The sequence below is a fragment of the Geotrypetes seraphini genome, chromosome 4, assembly GCF_902459505.1.
Source record: "Geotrypetes seraphini chromosome 4, aGeoSer1.1, whole genome shotgun sequence".
Lineage (NCBI taxonomy): Eukaryota > Metazoa > Chordata > Amphibia > Gymnophiona > Dermophiidae > Geotrypetes > Geotrypetes seraphini.
Window position 1 is genome coordinate 244,549,899 of NC_047087.1, and position 22,065 is coordinate 244,571,963.

At 44.4% G+C, this 22,065-nt stretch overlaps 1 protein-coding gene across 5 annotated transcripts in view; it reads left to right on the top strand.

Annotated features, from left to right (window-relative positions):
• Window positions 1–6,336: 6,336 nt before the first annotated feature.
• RTKN2 (rhotekin 2) overlaps window positions 6,337–22,065 on the top strand; it is a 175,826-nt gene continuing 160,097 nt past the window's right edge. For 4 of the 5 annotated variants that reach the window (XM_033943543.1, XM_033943544.1, XM_033943546.1 and 1 more), the window contains exons 1-2: window positions 6,337–6,766; window positions 13,061–13,260. In XM_033943543.1, coding sequence (XP_033799434.1) covers window positions 6,656–6,766; window positions 13,061–13,260 — 311 coding nt within the window. In that variant the 5' untranslated portion in view covers window positions 6,337–6,655. Of the gene's footprint in view, window positions 6,767–7,108; window positions 7,212–13,060; window positions 13,261–22,065 lie in introns of those variants that run through there. The other variant, XM_033943545.1, reaches the window with a different exon arrangement.

Genomic DNA, 22,065 nt, shown 5'->3' on the forward strand with positions numbered 1-22,065 from the left:
ATGGCGCGTGGCGCGTGGCCAACGTGCTGTTTATGGTACGATGCAATGGATGTCAGAAGCATGATAGTGCAGTATTTTTGTAGCGCCAGTTTTTCATATGGTTCTGGGTAATTCTAGTTAGAGACATTTCTGTGTCAGTTAAGGACCACGCCCAAATAGAAGCGTACGAAAAACAGGTGAATAAAACATTTAAATATAATGTAGCTAAGGCCAGAAGAAAAAACACACTAAAGATTAATATAAGGATCTTGTGTACTTTGCTGTTTGAGCTAAATCATGGTGGAAATCATGAAATCATGATTACATGGAGTCCAGTTTAGGTTCTTTACTATAACTGTCCTGTCTTAGGCCAGCATCTTGTGCCAGTGAATAGTTTCTGTTCTTTGTTCAGCTTCCCGCCTTTAGCCTCGTGGTTCTAATTGAAAACAGATGTGCTCAGGCTAGTTAGAAAAAAGCATATTAGATTCCATATTCCAAACTGAGATATAAAATGTATGAAGTATGAATGGCCAAGATATGAATGAAATTATGAATGTTTGGGGCCCATGGATGTGATATGATTGTGGATATATAAATGGTTTTATAAGCATAAACATTAAGAAAAAATCCTGAGCATAACATCTGGAAGTAATTAGAGTCAGTCTCAAGAATAGGGAAAAGGGGGGCATTGGAAACCCACGCTTCAGGAAGAGGAGAGGGGGATTTAACCCCCCCCTTTTTCTCCTGAGTAAGATTTCTGTGTAAGGCTGTGCAATTTGAATCTGTCAGCTTAGGAGTTTTTTTCCTTTAAGGCTCAGAACTTGTCAGCATGGAAGGACTGAGAATTTACCATGTTAATAATTGTGAATTCTTTTGAATGTTAATGTTAATTCAGAAATCATCTGAAACTTTGACTAACTTTTAAACATGGAGGAATGTTTCTTTGTCTAAACTTTAAGACCACCCATAGAAATGTTATTGGTCGTCAAACTTGATGATGTCACTAAACCAAAAGTTATATAATAGACTGTAATGAGATAGAAAAACGAGACCATTGTGAGAAGGCCAGTCTTTGGCCACGATGATGATCTCCCATGAGCGCAACGTAAGCAATTATGCTATTCTTTTGATCTAATAATGGGAAAATAGAACCAATAATTCAATAAATCCTGGTTATAATTTTAAAACCTTGCGCTGGTGTCATTTTGCATGTAGAATTATTTTCAAACCTGAAGCTTTCACAAATGGCGTCAATGCCCCATGCTCACTTGTTAATTAGTCTTGATGCAGAAAAAAACATTTTTGTTTAAATTTACTAAAATCAGAAGCACTCTCATCTTCAGTGGGGGTACAGGCAGGCTTGGGCCCTCACTTCCCTCTAAGGTGGGCGGAAGGCTCTTTTAAATACCTAGGTATACAATTAGCTATGGACGTGTCATCACTCTATGAGTTTAATGTCCCAGAGGGTCAATTGAAAAGTGTCTGGCCCGACCAAGAAAGAGCAAGATTAGCATCATAATATTACAACTGTCTGGCAGATGGCGTTGACAAACATCTACGGCTAGATTTTCAAGTTAGTCTGATGTCTAGTTTTGTTGTGTCAACCTTTTAAAGTGAATAACTGCTCCACTTTATAAAAAATTCACATTTATTGCCTATAACAGAGCCATTGTCTTATCCGATAATTATATTAGGAGGGTTCGGGTTACAAACCGCCTTAAGTACCTATAAGACACAATTGTTAAAGATTTTACTAATGTTAACACTTAAAACTATTTACATTAACTAGAAGGATTTTTCTAAATTGGATTATAATATGTGGTGGAATATGTTATGTTTATATAGTAAGTATGAAAAGATTTATGCAATTAAATATGGTAATTTAGAGAAATTTAGGAACGTATGGGAATGTTTATTGAAACTTAATGATGAATGTATTATGCTTAGTTAGATTCATATCTCATGACACCCTATGACTTTTTCTGTCTTCTGCTTTTTATTTGTATATTATATTTTAACTGTTGTATTTTTAAAATTTCAACAAAATAGTAATGAAAAAAACCCAACAAATTGACAAAATTGAGTATCATGCCATGATAAAATTCTTTCATTTGAAGGGAAAATCGCCTACCAAAATTAAGGGCTCCTTTTATCAAGCCGCGCTAGCGGTTTAATGTATGTAATACCATATGCTAAACTGCCGGCCGCGCTAGCCGCTAACGCCTTCCTTGAGCAGGCATTAGTTTTTAGGCCAGTGTGAGGGTTAACGCGTGATGAAACGTGCGCGTCAACCCCACTAGTGCAGCTTGATAAAAGGAGCCCTAAATCATAGACATAGACATAGGGCTCCTTTTACGAAGGTGCGCTAAGCGTTTTAGCTCACGTTAGTCGAAAATCTACTGCCTGCTCAAAAGGAGGTGGTAGCGACTAGCGTGCGCTATTCCATGCGTTAAGGCCCTAGCGCAGCTTTGTAAAAGGAGCCCATAATGTATGATGATGTGTCTCCTTCATTTTCAATGGTGAAAAGGTGGGCTGCTGAGTTTAACTCTGGCCAGACAAGCTCTATTGATGAAGAATACTCCGGATGTCCAAAAAACAGCAACAACCAACAAAATAAGGTTACCGAATTGTGGTGGAAGATCACCGATTGACCCTAAATGAGATAGCAGAGGCTGCTGGCATTTCATCAGAATGAGTACACACCATCCCACACAAATATTTAGGCACAAGGAAGTTGAATGCACAGTGGGAGCTGCATTTGCTAACCATCAACCAAAAAATGAGTTTGATTGGATATTTCAAAAACGCGTCTTGAACATTTTAAGCTCAACGAGAATGACTTTTTGCAGTGTTTTGTGACTGTGGATGGGGTTCATCACTATACTTTTGAAACAAAACAACAGTCCAATGGACTACAAGAGAAGAACCAACCTCAAAGAAAGTGAAAATAGCTCCATTGGCTGGGAAGGGGATGGCTACCATCCAGTGGTGTACCGCGAGGGGGGAGGTCCGCCCCAGGTGCACGCCCTAGGGGGGTGCTTAGTGGTCTGGGTCTGGAACGTCCTGCCCTACTATTGAGAAAGACCTGCACCTCAGCGAGGTTGCCAGTGCACCCCCTCCGATATACTTGCTTTGGAGCATAGTCGGCAGCCGCGCTGAGATGCAGGAAGGTCCCACAATAAGTACATCTGCCTGCTCTGCTCCAGAAGAAGTAAGTTATGTTGAGGGGGTGGACTCGGCAGATGCAGTCATCGCAACTCCCTGCGTATGCCGGATCCACCCCCTCCGAAGTAACTTCTTTCGGAGCAGAGCCGGCAGACATACTCATCGCGGGACCTTGCTACATGAAGGGAGCAGGACTTCAAGAGTGGTGGAGGGAGAGAAAGGGGGAAGGGTGGTACTGATGGAATTGGTGTGCAGGGAAAGGGAAGAGAGGCATAAGGGGAAAGGATACTGGATGGAATTGGATTGGAGGGAAAGAAAGGGGGTAGATGCTAATTGAAGAGGGGTGGATGGAGAGAGAAAGGGCAGGCATTGGATGGTAGTGGGGTGGGTAGAGGGGGAGCCTATGCTAGATGGAAGTGCGGATGGGAGAAATAAGGGAACAAATGTAGGAAGGAAATGGGAGAAGAGAAAGAGGGGAGCAGATGCTGGATGGGAGTGGACAGAGAGAGGAGAAGGTATTAGATGGAATGGGTAGAGAAAGAGGGCACATGATGGAAGGAGGGGGATAAATAAAAGGAGGGCACATGATGGGGGGAAAAGGATTGAATTAGTGAAATACTGGAGGGGGTGAGGGAAAGAGGTGGCGAGCTGTAGGTAGATAGTTGAAAGGACACATTTGAATAGATAGGTTTTCTGTCTCTGTCTATGAAAGGACACATTTAAAAAGGACACACATATTTTATGTCTTTTGTTCCTGCCTGTGTTGGAGGTGATCGGGTGTGGGGTGTTCGTGTTTGCTCTCTTGATGGTTTGGGAGGAGTTCATTTAATCATGTTAATGAAGTTTGTCTTTAAGACAATACAAGCTCAAACCCCCTACCATGTACATATCCTGCTCACGCACCCCCTCCCCTCTCTTGTCCATCCCCCTTTTCCTGTGATGGTTACCACTGACCCATGTGAAAAGATATATAACTGGATGTATTCTGAAAATTAAACAGGTAATTTCTTTGGGCCTTCTGTGAATCCTTCTTACCTAAGGAAATTGCCTCCAGATATCTGACCAGGCGGCAGGATTTTTTGCAGGACATTTTCGGGACCAAGAAACGGACCACATTCGTTTCAGTATAGTAAAAAAGGAAATTGATGAGAGGGTAGTAAGAACGTAATATAGACGGATGCAGAAAATAAATTGAAAAGGAAAATGAGGGAAAAAAGGGCAGAGGAGAGGTGTGGGAGAGGGAAGGAGAGGAGGGAGATGCCAGACTAATGGGGGTGAAAGGAGAGATGGAAGGGGGAGGCATACAGTTTCTGGAAGGGGTATAGGAGAGAAGATGCCATATAGGGCAGAGAGACAGCAGACAGTGGATGGAAGGAAGAGAGCAACAAGAAGATGAGGAAAGCAGAAACCAGAGAAGACAAAGGTAGAACAAAAATTTTCTATTTATTTATTGCTTTAGGAGACATGTGTCACTGTTTCTATGGTGTTGCATTGTATGCAGAGTCCAGCTTCTTGCTGGTTCAATTTAACCTTTGTCTACATAAAAACCTACAAACAACTGATAAAAGACAAACGCAAAGCGTTCTACTCCACCAAAATTAACTTATCATGCAAAGGTTCACAAGGAATCAATACAAAAGAGTTATTCAACATAGTCACAAACCTATTTGACACCACCCGCTACACCACACCTGAGCACAACACGAAGTTACCCACCGCAAAGGACCTAGCTCTATATTTTGATTCCAAAATTAAAAACCTAAAAAATAACTGTATAAGCAATAACGATGTAACAATCATCCCCAGCAACTACCAAATAGCTAACTCACATGACAATGAAATACCTATAGACATGATCTGGAGTTCCTTTCTAGATCCAGAATGGAATACCTACACCAAACTCTACAAGAAATACTCTAAATCTCACTGCATCCTAGATACATGCCCTCCGGCACCACCAGAATTCAAAATATCACTATTACACTACCTAACCCACAACCTAAAAAATGGGACTTTCCTCACTAACAACGGCCACATAATAATAACCCCATCCCAAAAAAATAGAAAAGAATCCTCAGCGCTAATAACAAACTACAGACCAATAGCATCTATCCCATTCATTGTAAAAATCATGGAAGGACTAGTACCCAACTAATGGACTACCTTAATCAATTCTCTCTCCTGCATGAAACTCAATCCGGCTTTAGAACCCTATTCAGTACGGAGACAGTAATTGCTGCCATCCTAGACTATCTGCGCCTATTATTTAGTAAGGGCCTCAACGCCCTGATCATGCAATTCGACATGAGCTCTGCATTCGACTTGGTAGACCATGAGAAAATGATGCAATGCTTAGACGCCATTGGTATCAGAGCTGAGGTACTAAACTGGTTTCGTGGCTTCCTCACATCCCGTTCTTACCAGGTACGCTTTAACAACGAACACTCCGACTTAGCTTTGGCTAAGTACTTCTATATTGAATCTCACAATGAGAAAGCATGGCATAGGAAATCACTAAATCATATAAAATAATATAAAAAAACTCAGAGAGTGTACGGGACCAATAATAGCTCACATTGTAGTTATTAGCCTTGAAACAAACATTGGGCTTTTAACTGTGAGCGCTTGAGATCCCTGATACCTCTCTATATTACCTGTTGTAGGTAATGGTGTCTTGTACTTTAGCCAAGTTTCAAAGGTTTTAGTGTGTTTCACAAGATAGTTATCTTCCACTAGGACACCACAATGGCTCACACATCAACAATCATGAATGTGAAATTGCATGAACTGCAGTTTGAATTAATTGCCCATCCATTGTACTCTCCGGATTTCCTTCCTTTTGCTTTTGAACCTGAGATAATGGCTGTCTTGGAAGAAATTTTCTTCAGATTATGAGATTATAAATGCTGTAAATTTTAGACGTTTGTATTTTACTGAAGGTATCAAGGTCTGGAGCAAATGTTTTAAATTAAAAGGAGACAATGTTTAATATAAATTTAATACCCCCCCCTCCACGTACCTAGACTAAAGCTAGGGCTACCAAGAAGCAGCATTGCCAGACAGCCTTTCAAGTATTGTTGAAACAGTACTTCTCCTCGCACCCTCCCCCTCTGCATATCCGGGGCTGAAATTTACACAGATTTCCATTCATTCAGCTTGACTCTGCTCAACTACCTGCGACAAAGCAGTTGCTCTGTTCCAACAGAACAGACGCCTAAGAATTGGGGAGGCAGTCAAGCAGCTGGCTGTGATTTCAAATGCCGCGGTTTAAAACAAAACAAAAAACAGAAATTCAAAATTACGTGTAATTATTTCCAGTGCACTATACTCTTTCCGGCAATCTATCGTTGTCCCTTAATGCCATAAAGCCGGCCTCAAGTGAAATTATCTCGAGGCCTCCACCTCGGGGTTGGTACAGTCCTACGACGGACCTAGAAGGGGGGTGTACGTCGAGCCTGCGTTTGTCTGCTAACTCGCTAGTCGGTGTCAGCAGAGGCGCCACTTTCAAAACATGTTCACACGGTCTGACAGGATCCGCGCCACTTTCTCCGGGTACTCAGCCCGCAGCATGGAGTTGAAACGCGGTAGAGACCAGCTCAGCCCTGACTTCCCTGAGCAAACGGTAACAATCGCCTTTTTTTTAAAAAAAAAATAAATTTCTTTCTAACTTTGCCACGAGAGAACGAAGTGCGAGACCCGCCTCGTCTCACCCTAATTCTGAGCTGAGCCCGCAGCCACTGCAGCACTCACCACAGAGTTATAACGTTCATCAGAGAAAACAAAATACTGTAAAGATGGAGAGTTAGGACTTTCTTTCCCCACCAAGGGATAAATTATAGTGTGGGGGTGGTTTTTTGGTGGTTTTTTTTTGTAATGGGCGATGGCTGGAGCAATTCATATGGAAATGAGGTGCATCTGCTAACCTTAACTTTTTTTGGTAAGGGCAAGATTGAAATGGGGAAGAAGAAAAGTGGAGCTCGGGCTTTTAAGAGAAAGGGGGACAGGGATTTGATTTGATATACAGCCTTCTGTGCTCGCAATCAAAGCGGTTTACATGTTTTATACAGGTACTTATTTATTTATTTATTTAATTTATAACATTTTATTGAAGGAAATAAGTAAATATAATATATTTTCATTTCAAACAGATTCACAATTATGATATTTTCATACATATTTTTATCATTCCTCCAAAATATATTTCCATATGACCCATATCGACCCCCTCCTATTCACATTGTATTAAAGTAATTAATCAAATTATAATAAATTATGAAATTTACATACATATTTCTATCATTTCTTCAATATACATTCCTATATGACCTATTCCATCCTACCCCTGCACCTCCCAATTCTCCCCCTCCCCAAATGGAAGATAACACATATTACCAGGTATTGCAATGCTATAAATGTTTCCAAAGCTTCAATGTAAAATATTAATAATCATACTTCGTGCTCTAGAGGAAAGATTTTGAATATATGGGTCCCAAATTTTCAAAAAGAAATGTGTACGTCTTGGAAACTTACAAACATCCCCAACTTCAAATAACATTAACCGATTTATTTAAAACATTTGTATTCTGCTTTTAGCCAAAGCGGCTCACAATTCAACATACATATTCTTTAAAACCCACAAGTTTCGTAGGGCTAGATTCACTAACCTCACGGATCCGATCCGTGAGGTGGCCAGGCGCCCGATTCACAACGCATCCTCATGCTAATTAGGTCGATCAGAGGCACGCCCCAAACTGACCACATGAATCGCTGTAGAGTGATCCCGACGCATGCGCAGACCATCTTTTTTGCCTATAGATGGTTTGTGCATGCTTACAGAGCTGGAAACTTTTTACTTCGTAAGCCTGTGGTTTTAACCCGCGGGTTAAAACCATGGGCTCGCACTGCGGGGAAGGGCGAGCAGAGAGCAGGAGATGCAGTTTCAAAATAAAACTGAAGTTCTTGGCTGAACACTTTTTTTTTTTTTTTATGGGAGCAAGCCAGCTCTTCTGCAAATTTTAAAACATTCAGGCTGGAAAAGTGCGCCTCCTTACTGCAGACTAGCACTTGCTGCTTGAGAATTGCAGGAGAGTCAGGGCAGCAGATTGAGCAGGAGAGTTGGGGCAGAGAGCAGGGTTTTTTGCACAAATGACTGGTCCTCAGCAGTCGCTTGTTTTTGAATCGGCCAGCCCTGTCGGTGTGCCTGAATTTTTTTAGTGAATCGAAGCCCTTCCTATTTTACATGCCGTTTTCCCTCATTTGCATGCACGGATCGGATCGGAAGCAGATACGCTTGTTCGGAAGGTTAGTGAATCGGACTGGGTCATGATCAGTGGACTTAGTGAATCTAGCCCATAGTTCTTCCAGCTAACAAGAGTAAAAACAATAAAAAAGGTAACTTACTAGACATTTTATCATACACTGTCTCAACAAAATCACATATTCTGCTCAGTGTAGGGAACAATTAGTGAAAAATTGCATGAGGGTTAAGTGATTGAGAACTGCAGTGGGAATCAACCCTCTTGGTTTTCAGGCCATTGCACTGTTGGGCTACTTCTCTGGTTAGTACTGTGTCCTAAGATTAAGTGCATTACAGATGAAGCCCAAGAAAGGGTGTTTGAGTATGGGTTTATTTCATTTATTACATGACTTAAGGACATAGGGCTAGTTTCACTAACCTGCCCAAATCGGAACAATCTGTTTCCAATTGGGGCAGGTCTGACTAATTCACCAATTAGTTGTATTCAAATGGGGGTGATCGGAGGAACGCCCCTATTTGCGAGCAGGGATCGCAAATGTGCGATCCCTGCTCATGCGCATACCCTGACAGTAGTGACAGGAGAAGCAGCCTCCTGTCACTGCTGTCAGGGCTGTGCCCTGATCTCTCCTGCCTGCCTTGCTCTGCCCAATCGCTCTTGCCTGCTTGCCGGTCTCTCCTGTTTTCTGCCACCGTCGCAGTGCAAGCCCGTCGTTTTAAAGCGTGCCTGCAATGGAGGAACGGCGGCAGAGAGCAGGAGAGTCGGGACAGGCAGAAGAGTCTGCAGTAATCTGCAGTAGCCTGACACCCAGGCCCAGCCCGACACCCCCCCTGAATCAACCCTGACCGGCCCACCCCAGGTCGGGCCCGACCCACCCGCCCCGCGTACCTTTTAAATTGTTGGGAGCAGGAGGGGTGCCCGGTCCCTCCTGCTCCTAGGCCTCAGTCTTCGGGAGCAGGAGGAAGCGCAAAATCATCCTGCTCCTGCACCCCCGCTGGCTGCTGTGCAATAGCGGCCTTAGGCCATGCCCCAATGCATCATCTGAGGCACGGGGAGGGGCCTAAGGCCTTGACTGGCTGAGGCGCCTCGGGTTCCTCCCCCCATGGGAGGGGCCTGAGGGGCCTGAGCCAATCAGGGCCTTAGGCTCCTCCGTGTGCATCACATGATGCACCAGGGCGGGGCCTAAGGCCCAGCAGACTGTCGCTGGACCTAGAGGAGCAGGAGGGACTGAGCACCTCTCCTGGTCCCAACATAGAGGTATTGGAGTCCTGGCCGGGCTGGGCAGCGGGTGGGGTGGCAGGCCTATGGAACAGGAGGGACTAAGCACCCCTCCTGCTCCCAACTTTTTGGGTCTGTGCCGATCGTGGCGGGGGGGGGGGGGGGCAGGAGGCAGAGTTGGCATCCCTCCTGCCTGCCTGTCTTTTATTAATTTTTTTTAATGGGGCAGATATTTTGCATGTGTAATACACGCAACATATCTGTGCCATGGAAAAAAAATGAATAAAAAAGATAGGCAGGCCTGTCAAAAATCCTGCAGACCTGTCGGTAACTCACCGACAGGTCTGCAGCAGTCGGGTTTGCCAATAGTAAAACCCGATTCGAAATAGCCAAGCAATTGTTAGTGAATCAATCGCTTGGCTATTTTGCATGGGGTTTTGCTAATTTGCATGGAAGGGTCGGGATCGGATCGCTACAGGCTTTAGTGAATGGGGTTGGAGGGAAATTTGGTCGCAAAGAGCTCGCAAACCGATCGGTACATGATTGGTTTGCTTAGTGAATCTAGCCCATAGTACTTTCCAAGTAACTTGCAAGAAAATCAAAACATATTCTTGGTTTTAGAAAGGAAAGCAGTGTTACCAGATATTTTTTTTTATAATCCCACCCAAGAACCTTGAAAAGCAGCTCCAAAACAATCCAGTGTATGAAGGTATGCTGAAAAGTTCTCAGCCCAGCTAACTTCAGTTGGGACAGTCTTAGTAAAGGACTATACACTTTTCTCGTTCAATACTTTTCCGATGGAACAAAAAATATGGAAACTTGCTGGTTGCCATTTCTATGGCTAGGAGGATTTTGGAATTGTAAGCTCTCTTCTTTTGGAGATCTTTCTCTGTTTTATGGAGGTGGGCGTGTCAATCAGGACAGTTCTGTCATTCTTGCCTAAGGCTATCTCTGCCTTCCATCTGAACCAACTGCTGAATGGCTGCTGCGGGACTTGTGAGAACTCGCGGCAGCCATTCAGCTAGCGGTTCAGCACAGGGCAGGAGCGTGGGAAGATCACTACTACTCTGTCCCACTGATCGACCACCAGGGATTTCAAAGGTACGCTGGGGAGGCAGGAGGGAGCTAAGTCATCATAGTCGGCTGGGACAGGAGGCGGGAGGGATCCCTCGTGCCCCAGCCACTGCTGGACCACCATTTCTTATGGCAGGCATGACGGAGGCCTGTAAAGGTCCAGGTTGGGGTGGGGGGAGGGTGGGTGGGAGGGCCCTGACCCGAATATAAGCCAATACCCCAATTTTTGGGCAATTTTTTGCCCCAAATCTTGGCTTATATTAGAGTATATATGGTAAGTGACTTGCCCAGAGTCACAAGGAACAGGCTGGAATTGAACTTGCAACCTCAGAGTGCCAAGGCAGCAGCTTTAATCACTAGGCCGCTCACTCCCACAGTAACCTTGCAAGACTGGTACATGTTTAGTTTATATTTGAGTCAATCTTTTTTTGGGGGAAAAGGTTACCTTGGTTTATATTTGAATGGGTTTATATTTGAGTATATACGATAATATTTCCTTTGCACTAGCCTTGTGCAAGAGGTTTTGTTTTTTTTGTATACCTCAGGAGGTTAATGGAACCTGGAGGGTGCATTCCACTTACCATCCTAGAAAGTCAAAATTGGTGTGATAGACCAAACCAGGTACTCAGTGAGGAACTTTGAGCATTTTTGATATTTGTTATCTTTGAGAAGTGATGTAGTTTTTTGCTGACTGGTATATAGAAATATGAAGACAGATAAAGACCACATGGCCTATTGTCTGCCCATCCATGTCATCCCTTTCACTTCCTTAGAGATCCTATGTGCTTGTCACAAGCTTTCTTGAATTCAGTTTTCATCCCCACTGGGAGGCCGTTTCATGAATTCACTATCCATTCTGTGAAGAAGTATTTCTCTAGGTTATTCCTGAGTCTGTCTACTTTCACCTTCATCCTATGCCCTTTCATTCCAGAGTTTCCTTTAAACTGAGAGAGACTCGCCTCCTGTGCATTTATGCCACATATGATAGAAACATTTAAAAACCTATCTCCCCTCCCTTCCTTCCAAAGTATACATATTGAGATCTTTGTCTGTCCCCATATGATTTATGATGAAGACCATTTTAGTAGTTGCCTCTGGATCAAGGTCTCATTTTTCCTTTGAGGTCTGTGACATCATTATTGTACCTCCCCTTCATCCTTTACCCAAACAGCTCAGGGAGAATTTAGCATATCTGATACTGAATTGTTGCCAAGGTTTTGGCACTGAATACCTTGATCATAACAGATGTGTTGAACAATCTGCCAGCTGATATGTCTCCTTCAGTGCTGAGTATTTTGATGCCAACATTGACTAACCTCACTATACCATTATTAAAATTGGCTGCTAAGGTTGGTCAGGTTCCTAGTGTGGTAAGCAATCATGCAGAAGGACCTCTGTTCAATGCCAAAGTGAGGTTTTCTATTCTCTGGGATGGCTGAGACTGTTGCAGGTATAGAACTCGTAGGCTGAGAACCACTCCTAGGGGAGTTCAGAATGGTTTACATGAATTTATTCAGGTACTCGAGCATAATTCCCTGACTGTCCTGGTGGGCTCACAGTCTATCTATTGCACCTGGGGCAATATAGGAGCAGATGACCTACCCAGGGTCACAAGGAGCAGCGTGGGCCTGCATGCACAATCTCAGGATGCCTAGGCTGTAGCTTCACCTGCATTCTCAGACATAGTATGGTAACAGATAGCATGGTAAACTTAGGATGGCAATGCATAGCTAACAGCATATTTCAGAGACTTTCTTCAGTTGTGACATGTCTGACAGACAATGTTCATGTATGTGCATTCCAAACACAAATATTCACAGCTGAACAAAGCATGCCTAAATATTTCATTGTTTAACTTGTTTTTAGTTTGAATTTGTCTATCCAGTATCAAAAAGCTGTATAAAACGCATCAATCCTAGATTTCTTGCTTTTCATACAACAAAACAAATAGTACCTATACAGTATATGCAAATTTACTGTCACCTCAGTAACAGCAACACAAAATAACAGATGCTGTGAAGTCACGTAGAAACCTGCAAATATGTTACTCAGAAACTACGGTATATAGCAAATAGCAGACCTGTAATATTGGAGTTATTGGAGGTAGTGGGGAAGCAGAAATAGGGAACAATGACAGGAATTTCAATAACGACTCAAAATTGCTGGTCTTCCAGCCACATTGACCTTTACACCAACTCAAAGGCATGGCATCTTGAAGAGCTGGTTAGAGCCTCTTGATAAGAATTTGACAGCTTTTTACTGATCTTTTAAGTTAAAAATGGTTAATGTTTGAGGGCTAAAAGAACCTAAATATAGACTTCTGACAGTGTGTGTGTGTGTTTTTTTGCATATTTAAATCTCCCATTTAGAATAACTGCATTCAAGAAAAAATTGATTTTGAGATGCGCATGCGAGAAGGGATCTGTAGACTGCTTTCAGTGAGCACCCAAAAAGATCAAGTACTCCATGCAGTTAAGAACCTGATGACTTGCAATTCCCGTATTCAAGCTTATATGTCAGAGCAACATAAGCAAATGGACAATCAAATCATCGACAGAACAGGGAGAAGGTCAGTAAAATATCGTTGATTTTTTTTTTTTTTTCTTAATACAGAAATTTGTTTAGATAAAATTATTTTCTGAATATTTTTGTACCTGATATACATGTTCAAATCCCTATGATTAATTTTTGTTCCTCTTCATCCTTAGCCAACAAATTTCCCCTCCCCACTTTTACAAAACCGTAGTGTGTTTTTTAGCGTCGGATCTGTTGCCACCGTGACCAGTGCTATAAATGCTAGTGCAGTTTTGTAAAAAAAAGGTGTGTGTGTGTGGGGGAGGGAGTTTATGAGACCAAAAGAATATATTAACCATAAAAAGCAGTGTGACCACACTGACTGTGAAAAAGCAATGCAGTCCAGGTATCATTTTCAAATTTAATCCCATTTGATATTAAAGGGATCCCATTTTAGTAATTTCCCTAACATTTCAGAAGTATTCAAAGGTACCATGATGACTGGTGCTACATTAGCAGCAGGTGGAATGGGAGTACAAATAATAGTTAGTGATGTTTAATTGCATGGCTACATAAAGCTTGCCCTCTACCCACAGATTATGATCCAAAAGCTGAATAGATCTAGAATCATTGAGTGTTTGATTTCTAGCAACCTTAGACATGTGATTTTCATTTTTATACACTTTAACATCTGACAACAGTATAATAGTTACTTCATATGTCCAGTATACAATGGCAAAAATTACTCCAGCTATCAGGGCTACCTTCATGTGATCGGTTAACATTTTTTTTTCTTAGCCTTCACAATGTGTAAATAAAAAAAAATGTGAACAAGAGGAAAACTAGAATATGTCCTTTAACTCAACTACTGTAAGTTATATTCAAAAAGAATAGTGTTCTGAGTCTACAGTGTTTGAAGAAGGTGCTGGCCTGATATTGGAATTGTGGATAAACCAATTAGAGCCTGTTAGCTTGACTGCTCTTGGGGTGCAAACCTCAATTTGATGTGAACCTGTGAAGAATGGAACAGTCCAGTACTTTCGGTCATGTATTTGCTTGTAAATCCAATGGCCAACACTGTAGCGATATGTTGGAGCTGATGGATTCTAATATTGACCTACTGGTTGAGTTTTGATTTCAGCATTCATGGCTTCCAGAGCTGAAAAATAAATATACAAAGATTCAACAAGTATCTTATTACCTACTCAGGGGCTGCTATCCCCTAAAGGTACATTTCTGCCAGTTGCCAATTCATAGGGTGTGAGAGCTAATCGAGTTCCAGTGCAAAAGGAACATGAGTCTTGACCAGTGGGTTATCCGCCTCTACCCGTGAGTTTTTGTAGAAGGAATCATCTACAGCAGGGGTGCACACACTTTTTGGGCTTGCAAGCTACTTTTAAAATGACCAAGTCAAAATGATCTACCAACAATAAAATAAAAAAAAACCACAAAGCACACTGTACGCAGAGAAAATTTTAATTATCATTTATATTCCGGGGTTTTTTACAAAGAGGTCAAGGCAGATGACTCTATGCAATGTCACCTCAGTAACAACCATACAAAAATAGACAAATATATTCCCTCCCATTTTACTAAACCTCGATAGCAGTTTTTAGCACAGGGAGCTGTGCTGAATGCCCTGCGCTGCTCTCAACGTTCATAGGCTCCCTGCGCCAAAAACTGCTATTGCGGTTTAGTAAAAGGGAGCCATAGTGTAAAATATAGACAGCAGATATAAATTCTCAAAACGGACACATTTTGATCACTAAATTGAAAATAAAATAATTTTTCCTACTTTTTGATGTCTGGTGATTTCATGAGTCTCTGGTTCCCTTTCAGCCTCCTGTATGCTTCCTCCCCTCAAGACCTCATTCTCTCCCCCAACTTTTTTTTTCTCCCTTCCCCCTTCTTTCTTTCTGTCTCCCTGCCTCCCTTTCTCTCTCTCTCTCTCCATGCCCCCTTTCTTTCTGACTCCCTGTTCCCCCTTTCTTTCTGTTTCCCTTCTTTCTTTGTCTCCTTGTCCCCCTTCTTTCTATCTGCCTGCCTGCCCCCTTTCTTTCTCCCTGCCCTCCCCCAAGCCACTAGGTTTGCCGCCGCTGCTGCCATCAGGGAACAGGCTCTCAAGCCACCGCCGCCCCAAGCTCTCCCTATAGAAGCATCACACTGACCAGCATTCTGCTCCCCGACATCAATTCTGACATCAAAGAGGAGTTCTGGGCCAGCCAGGCAACGATTGGCTGGCCCAGAACTTTCTCTCCAACGCCAGAATTGACGTTGGGGAGCGGAATGCTGGTCGGTCTGATGCTTCTGCAGGGAGGGTGGTGGGGGACATCAGGGAGAGGAAGGCTGATTAGTCCGGTAGATCAGGACAGCAGCACGAGTCTATCACGGAGCCCGGGATGGGCTCTACGATCGACTCGTGTTGCCTTCCCGATCTACTGGTCGATCGCGATCGAAGTATTGGGCACCCCTGATCTACAGCTTTTCAACTCTGCCTCCTTGTGTCAGTGGGCAGTCCCCATCTCCTCAAGTTTTTCCTTCTGCAAGCAAGTTGAGAAGGTGTATTTTTCTTCTGCTGTGTAACAGAGTTATTATTTTGGGGTTGTTAATCTGAAGTTTGAGGCTTCATGGTGCCCTAGAGGTTCCAGGGATTTCTGAGATAACTCTGCCTGGGAGAAGGTACAGCCTCTGGTTCAGAGGACTATAGCTGTGGGGTAACTCTTTTGTAGAGGCACCTAGCTAGCCAGCCTGCACTAACAGGATAGCTTGGGGTATGTTCCCATGGGAGCTCAGCTCGCCCCTTGATTTATCAGGCGCTTGAGCATAGGCTGAGTGGCTCCGTGTTGGTCCAGAGGGCTGTAGCGGGTGCCAGCTGCAACCCCCCAAAGACTTGTGAAGTGCTGGTGGAGTTGAGGGTTTCAGGCTGTCAGAGCTTGTATAAAAGGCAGCCCAATGAGACAAGCTTATAGAGGATTTTACATGCTTGTATGAGGCAGAAATCTTCTCCTTTATCCAGCTGTGGTTTGAATTGATGCAGGCACGGCACCAGGCAGTTCTGTGAGTACACCTATTACTACCTATGGGAGACTTAAGGGTGGTTCAAAAATGGATGTTTTGATGGTTTCTATTATTTCCTGTAGGGCCCCCACCTCCATAAATCTCTTTTCTGGGTTTTTGAAACATTTTACCTAGCTCTCCTGCGCCATCTTTTGATGCCCAAATACGACTTAGGCAGCCATCTTGGATTTTCCTATTTTTATTTCAAAAACCTCTATCTGCCTCATACTTGGATTTTACTTGTTTCTATGGACTCCCTAGGCCTTTCTACCCTTGTATCACCCCTGCTGGATGGCCAACTGAGGAGAGCCTATGTGCCACGTGCCGCGGAACATGTGATGGAAGGTGGAAGTGCTGGGCTTAGCCCCCTCTAGTCCCTCCAGGGTCTCAGAGCTCAGGAAGCTCAAATGTTGGGTCAATAAACCCTCCTAGAATTCTCAAATTGTGACTTGACGTCTTTGTTGAAACGCAAATGAGCAAATGCCTCCGAACCCATGAGGAGATAATAAATGGCCCTGTGGAGGACATTGGGAGATCAAGTTCAGGGATTTGATTCTGATTTTGTGAGTGGAATGTTTGAAGCTTATATGAAATATTCAGGGTCGCCTGCGCAGCCTGAATATAAGCCTGTGACTATTCAGTGGAGGTTTCCCTTACAGAGCACTGGTCCAGTGCATCTGCGGGACAGAGATCCAGTCAGAAAAGGACTGGGTGTTAGGTTTAATTCCTTTGCTACAGCAAAGTGAATCCTCAGGTTTAGAGGATTCTTGGTTGCAAATGATTGCTACCAGCCAAGTCTGTGGCAGCTCAGAACTAGGCAGTGGACCCGACGGTGTGCAGACTCTTTAAACCAGCAGATTTAATGGAAGTCAATATAATATCTCTGAGGGAGTTAAGTATGGAACCGCTTCAGGCTTCACAACTCACGACTGGAGCAGTGGGAGCAGCCAGAGGGACCCTTGAGATTTGCCAGATCCATGACAACTTTGTACCCGATGGCTCCTGATCTGTTCTGCATCTTTTTCTTATTTTGGTTGCTTAAAGCTCGTTTTTTGCTGTGAGACCCCTTGTCATGTCCTCTGCTGGAGGAAAGGGCATAGTTTTGTGGAGCCAGACTGTTGCTTCACAGAGAACTTTTGGTGGACCTGTGGAACCAGCCTACTGTGTGCCACCATTTCAAATTCTGAGGTCCATTCCCCTGGGAGCTCGCTTGCCTGCTAATCTGGTCAGGGGTTTAAGCTCAGGCTGTATGCGTTCTGTGTAAAAGTACCTCTGGGTTTCAGGGCACAGGCTGCATTTCCCGCCCCCGGTCATGTGGAGAGGTAGAAAATCCTTTCCCGCCATTAAGCTGCAATATACAGAGCTGGCAGGCAGGCACTTTAGAGTGCACCTTCATTATTTCCTATGGGAGCTTCAGGGGTGGTCTGTAGAACTCTGTAAAACTCATTTTTGAAAGTTTCTGAAGATAGGGTTCAGGTCTCCCCACCTCCCCAAACCCCAAATTACTATTTTTTATTTTTGAAAACTTTTTATTTTTACTGTTTTGGGTGTGAATTTGCTGTTGCTCCTTTTTTTCTTAGCTTGATTTCTGCCTCAATACGCCTTAATTTTGTTAAAAAATTGATTGGGATGGACTCCTCAGCACCTACTCTGTCGATTACATGTGTGGATTGTGCCTGAACAGCATCCATGTACCACGTGCCTCAGCACGCTGGGGGAGGGGGATGGAGCTTCGGGCTTTACCTCCTTTGGGTCCTCCTGGGTCCGTGTTATGGGCTAAAAGTCTCACCCAGGGGCTGTTCTGGACACTGGTGTCAAATGTCTGTGTACCGAGTCTGGGAACTCCTTTGGTGTGGTGTGGGTGCCTCAGAGGGACCCCAGCAGTGGCCAGAGGGTGTGAATTTTCCCTGGATTTCATTCAGCTTCTCTGGAGTGCATATACTTTGGACCCAACTTCTTTGATGCAGCTGGTAGGCAAGTCACCTTCAAACCAGTCGCTCTGGTGTCGGAGGTCCTTGTGAAGGAGCCCTCTCATCTGGCTACATCTGGTCTGGACTGCATTAGTTGAAATACAAATATTATGCCTACCCTGTCTCCTGACATTGTTTCTATTTTGGATCCTGCAGTTACCCTTGCTGGGACTAGTCAGCAGGATATCTTGGAGCCTCCGGATTTGGGTGAGGACCCCACCGTCTGTAGACTTTTTAAGTCTGTCTTTGTCCACCATTTCATTGCTGATGCCCTGAAAGAGCTTAAATTAGATTCTTAATCTTCTATGCCTCCATGTTCCGTCATAGATTGTTCTAATGTGCTGTCCTCTTTTTTTCCCCGTCCCACCTGCAGCTTATCAGTCTGGTGACAGGATACTCCCAGAAAACTCTTTCCGGCTATCTAAAGCTATGGCTAGGCTTTATCTACTGGCTCCTGATTTCAGCAGCTTTTTGAGCAGCCCAAGGTGGATTCCGCTATGGCATAGGTTACCAGGCACACAGCTCTTTCTAGTGATGGGGATGTAATGCGTAAAGACTTCCAGGATCGTAGAGAGGACATTATCTTGAAAAAGCTTTTTGAAGTGGCTTTTTTTGGGTATCAAGGCTGCGGCGGCAACCTCATTTGCGTTGCATGCTTGTCACATGAGATTGCGCCGGGTACCGTCTGCTAGTAATGGAAGGTGTGGATTATTTGGCGGATGTCCTTTATGATCTCATCAAAGTTCTTGGTGGATCTGTCATTGGGCTGGGGACTCTGCCTCAATGGCAACTTTAAGCAGACTTCCTTTTAAGGGTCAGCTTCTTTTTGGGAAAGGTCTGGATGACCTCATGGCCAGTGTGGCTGATTGCTGCCCTAAGTCTCTAGCTGTAAACAAGTGTCACTGGACTTCAGGATGGGACTGTAGTACTTTCCATTCCACCTGCTGATTTCCTCAGGCTCTTCCTCAAGATATTTCCAGGGATACCAACCCCATTACAATTACAATTCCAGACATCCTCAGGTGTCCATCTCCCATGCTGCTGCTGCCCCTAAAAATCCCCAATGATGGCAGAAGTCAGGTAGTGCTTCCTTATATCGGAGGCCGGCTCTCTGTTTTACCAGGAGTGGGCTCGAATATCCTCAGATCAATAGGTGCTAGACATCATTCGTGAGGGGCACGAGATAGATTGTGAACTTCAAGAAGAGCCAGTTGACGCTATTGTAGACCTTGGAGTATCTGGGCCTTCTCTTTGACACCCTGTGGGGACAAGTGTTTCTTCCCGAGCCACACAGACAGAAACTTCATAAACAGATGAGAGATTTCCTGGATCTTCCAGTTCATAAAGCCTGGTATTATTTTCAGGTGCTGGGGTCCATGGCAGCCTCCCTGAAGGTGGACCACTGGGTTAGAGTGCACATGCGCCATCTACAGGAGTCCCTCCTCTCGGTGTCTCCGCACTTTCATCCCCTTCAGATGCTACTCCCCTGGACAGAACCAGCTCACAGCTTTGGTTGATTCAGGGGAAGGCTCTCCGCTAGGGCGAGCCACTTCGGATCATGGAATGGATCACTCTCATGACTGATGCCAGTCTGTTGAGCTGGGGTGCTCACTGTGGAGACCGCTCCATTCAGAAGCAGTGGACTCCACATCAGAAGTGTTGGTCGATCAATTGTCTGGAGCTTTGGGCTATTCGGCTGGCATTACTCGCTATCCTGCTCACTTTGGAAGGGAAAGCGATGCGAGTGTTCTCAGATAACGCCATGGCAGTGGCATAATTGAATCATCAAGGGGGCACAAGAGCGCTTCCTTGGGTCAGGAAGCTCACATGCTCACATGCGTTACATCTTCTGTCTCTCTCTGAAGCACACGTGACTGGAGTTGATAACGTACAAGCAAACATCCTCAGTCGACAAATCCTGTATCTGGGGGAATGGTCCTTCTCGCAAAGAGCGTTCCATCTTATCATGCAATGCTGGAGCTAACCACAGATGAACTTGATGGCTTCAGTCAGGAACAGAGTACGGAAGTTTAGGTTTGGACACCTTGGTTCAGCCCTGGCCAGCTCACAAACTCCTTTGAGTTCCCTCCGTGGCCTCTGGTTGTTTGGGTCATCCTCTGGATAGCATCACATCCCGGCCTAATGATTCTTGTTGCTCCGGACTGGCCTCATGCATCTTCAGCATGACCAGAAGCTCACGCTCCCTCTTCATCGCGACCTTCTCAGTTAGGGTCCGATGCCCATGGAGAACCCATAGTGTTTTGGCCTTATGGCATGGCTCTTGAGCGCTCAGCCTTGATGGAGTGCGGTTATTCTGATGTGGTTGTTTTGGTGCTTTTGAAGTCCAAGAAACTTCTGCTATGGTTCTTATGTCAAAGCCTGGAAGGTTTTCCAACGGTGGTGTGCCAAGGACCTGGTGGCTTCCATTCCAGTGGTTCTGGCCTTTCTTCAGGCAGGCTTGGATAAGGGTTTAGCTGAGGCCTCCCTTAAGGTTCAAATAGCAGGTCTGTTGTGTTTCCGAGCACATAGTGGTTCTAGTTCGTTTACTGCTCATTCTTATGTGACCAGGTTCCTGAGAGAGGCACTTTGCATGCAACCTCCTTTGCGTCATTCTTTCCCTACATGTAATCTTAACATCATTCTGCAGGGCCTTTAGGAAGGCCCATTTGAGTTACTGAAGGATGCTTCTCTTTTGGATCTGACTATCAAAACTTGTCTTTCTGGTTGCATGGCGTAATTTGGAGCTTCCTGCTCTTTCATGCAAGGGACCCTTTCTATGGGTCATGGAACTAGGGGTTGTTCACCGTACAGTACCTTCTTTTCTACCGAAGGTGGTTTCCAATTTCCATGTCAACCAGGAGGTTCATTTGCCTGTTTCACTCCATGGGATCGGAGCGAAAAGATCAGATCTTAGGCAAATTGGACATCAGGAGAGTCTTGCTCCATTATTTGGAGAAGACTAATAACTTTTGGCTGTCTGATCATCTGTGTCCTAACTAGAGAATGACACGGGGAAAAATTTGTCCCAGTCACCGCCCCGTCCCCGCGACCACTGTCCCCGCCCTATCCCTGTGACCACTATCCCCGCAACATCCATACAAGCCTCAATACTGCAATATTAAACTTATTCCTTCCTTATAAATCAAAGTTGTGGCTACTGAACTAGAGAAAGAGATGTTCAGCTGGCAGGGCTTTGTTTATAAATTTTTATCAACACAACTAATATGCTACTTTATCCTAAAGCAAAAAAAAAAAGAAATAAATATAATTTTTTTTTCTACCTTTGTTGTCTGTTTTCTTCATCTTCTCATTCAATTCCTTCCATCCACTGTCTGTCTTCTCTCAGCGTCTTCCATTTGCTCTATTACTGTGTCTCTTCCCTTCACCCCCCCAATTGATCTGGCACCCATCTTCTTCCGTCCGTTGCCCCCATAGTCTGGCATCTGTCTTCTTCCCTTCCAGCGTCTTCTCCCCACTCTGTCATCCCCATTTCCCTTCCAGCGTCTTCTCCCCACTCTGTCATCCCCATTTCCCTTCAGCGTCTTCTCCCCACTCTGTCATCCCCATTTCCCTTCAACGTCTTCTCCCCACTCTGTTCCCCAATCCCCATTTCCCTTCAGGGTCTTCTCCACACTACCACTCTTCCCTCTCGCCACCTCACCACCCTTGAGCACCGCCCTTGAGCATCCCTCGCGCGGCCCGAGAATCTTCCTCCCTCACCTTCGTGGCGCATTAGTAAAGTAACTTGGTGAAGCCGGCCGAGCCTGCCTGCAGTCGCTTGTGTGTGGGCGGAAGCTTCTCCTCTGACGCAACTTGCAGGCAGGCTTCACCAA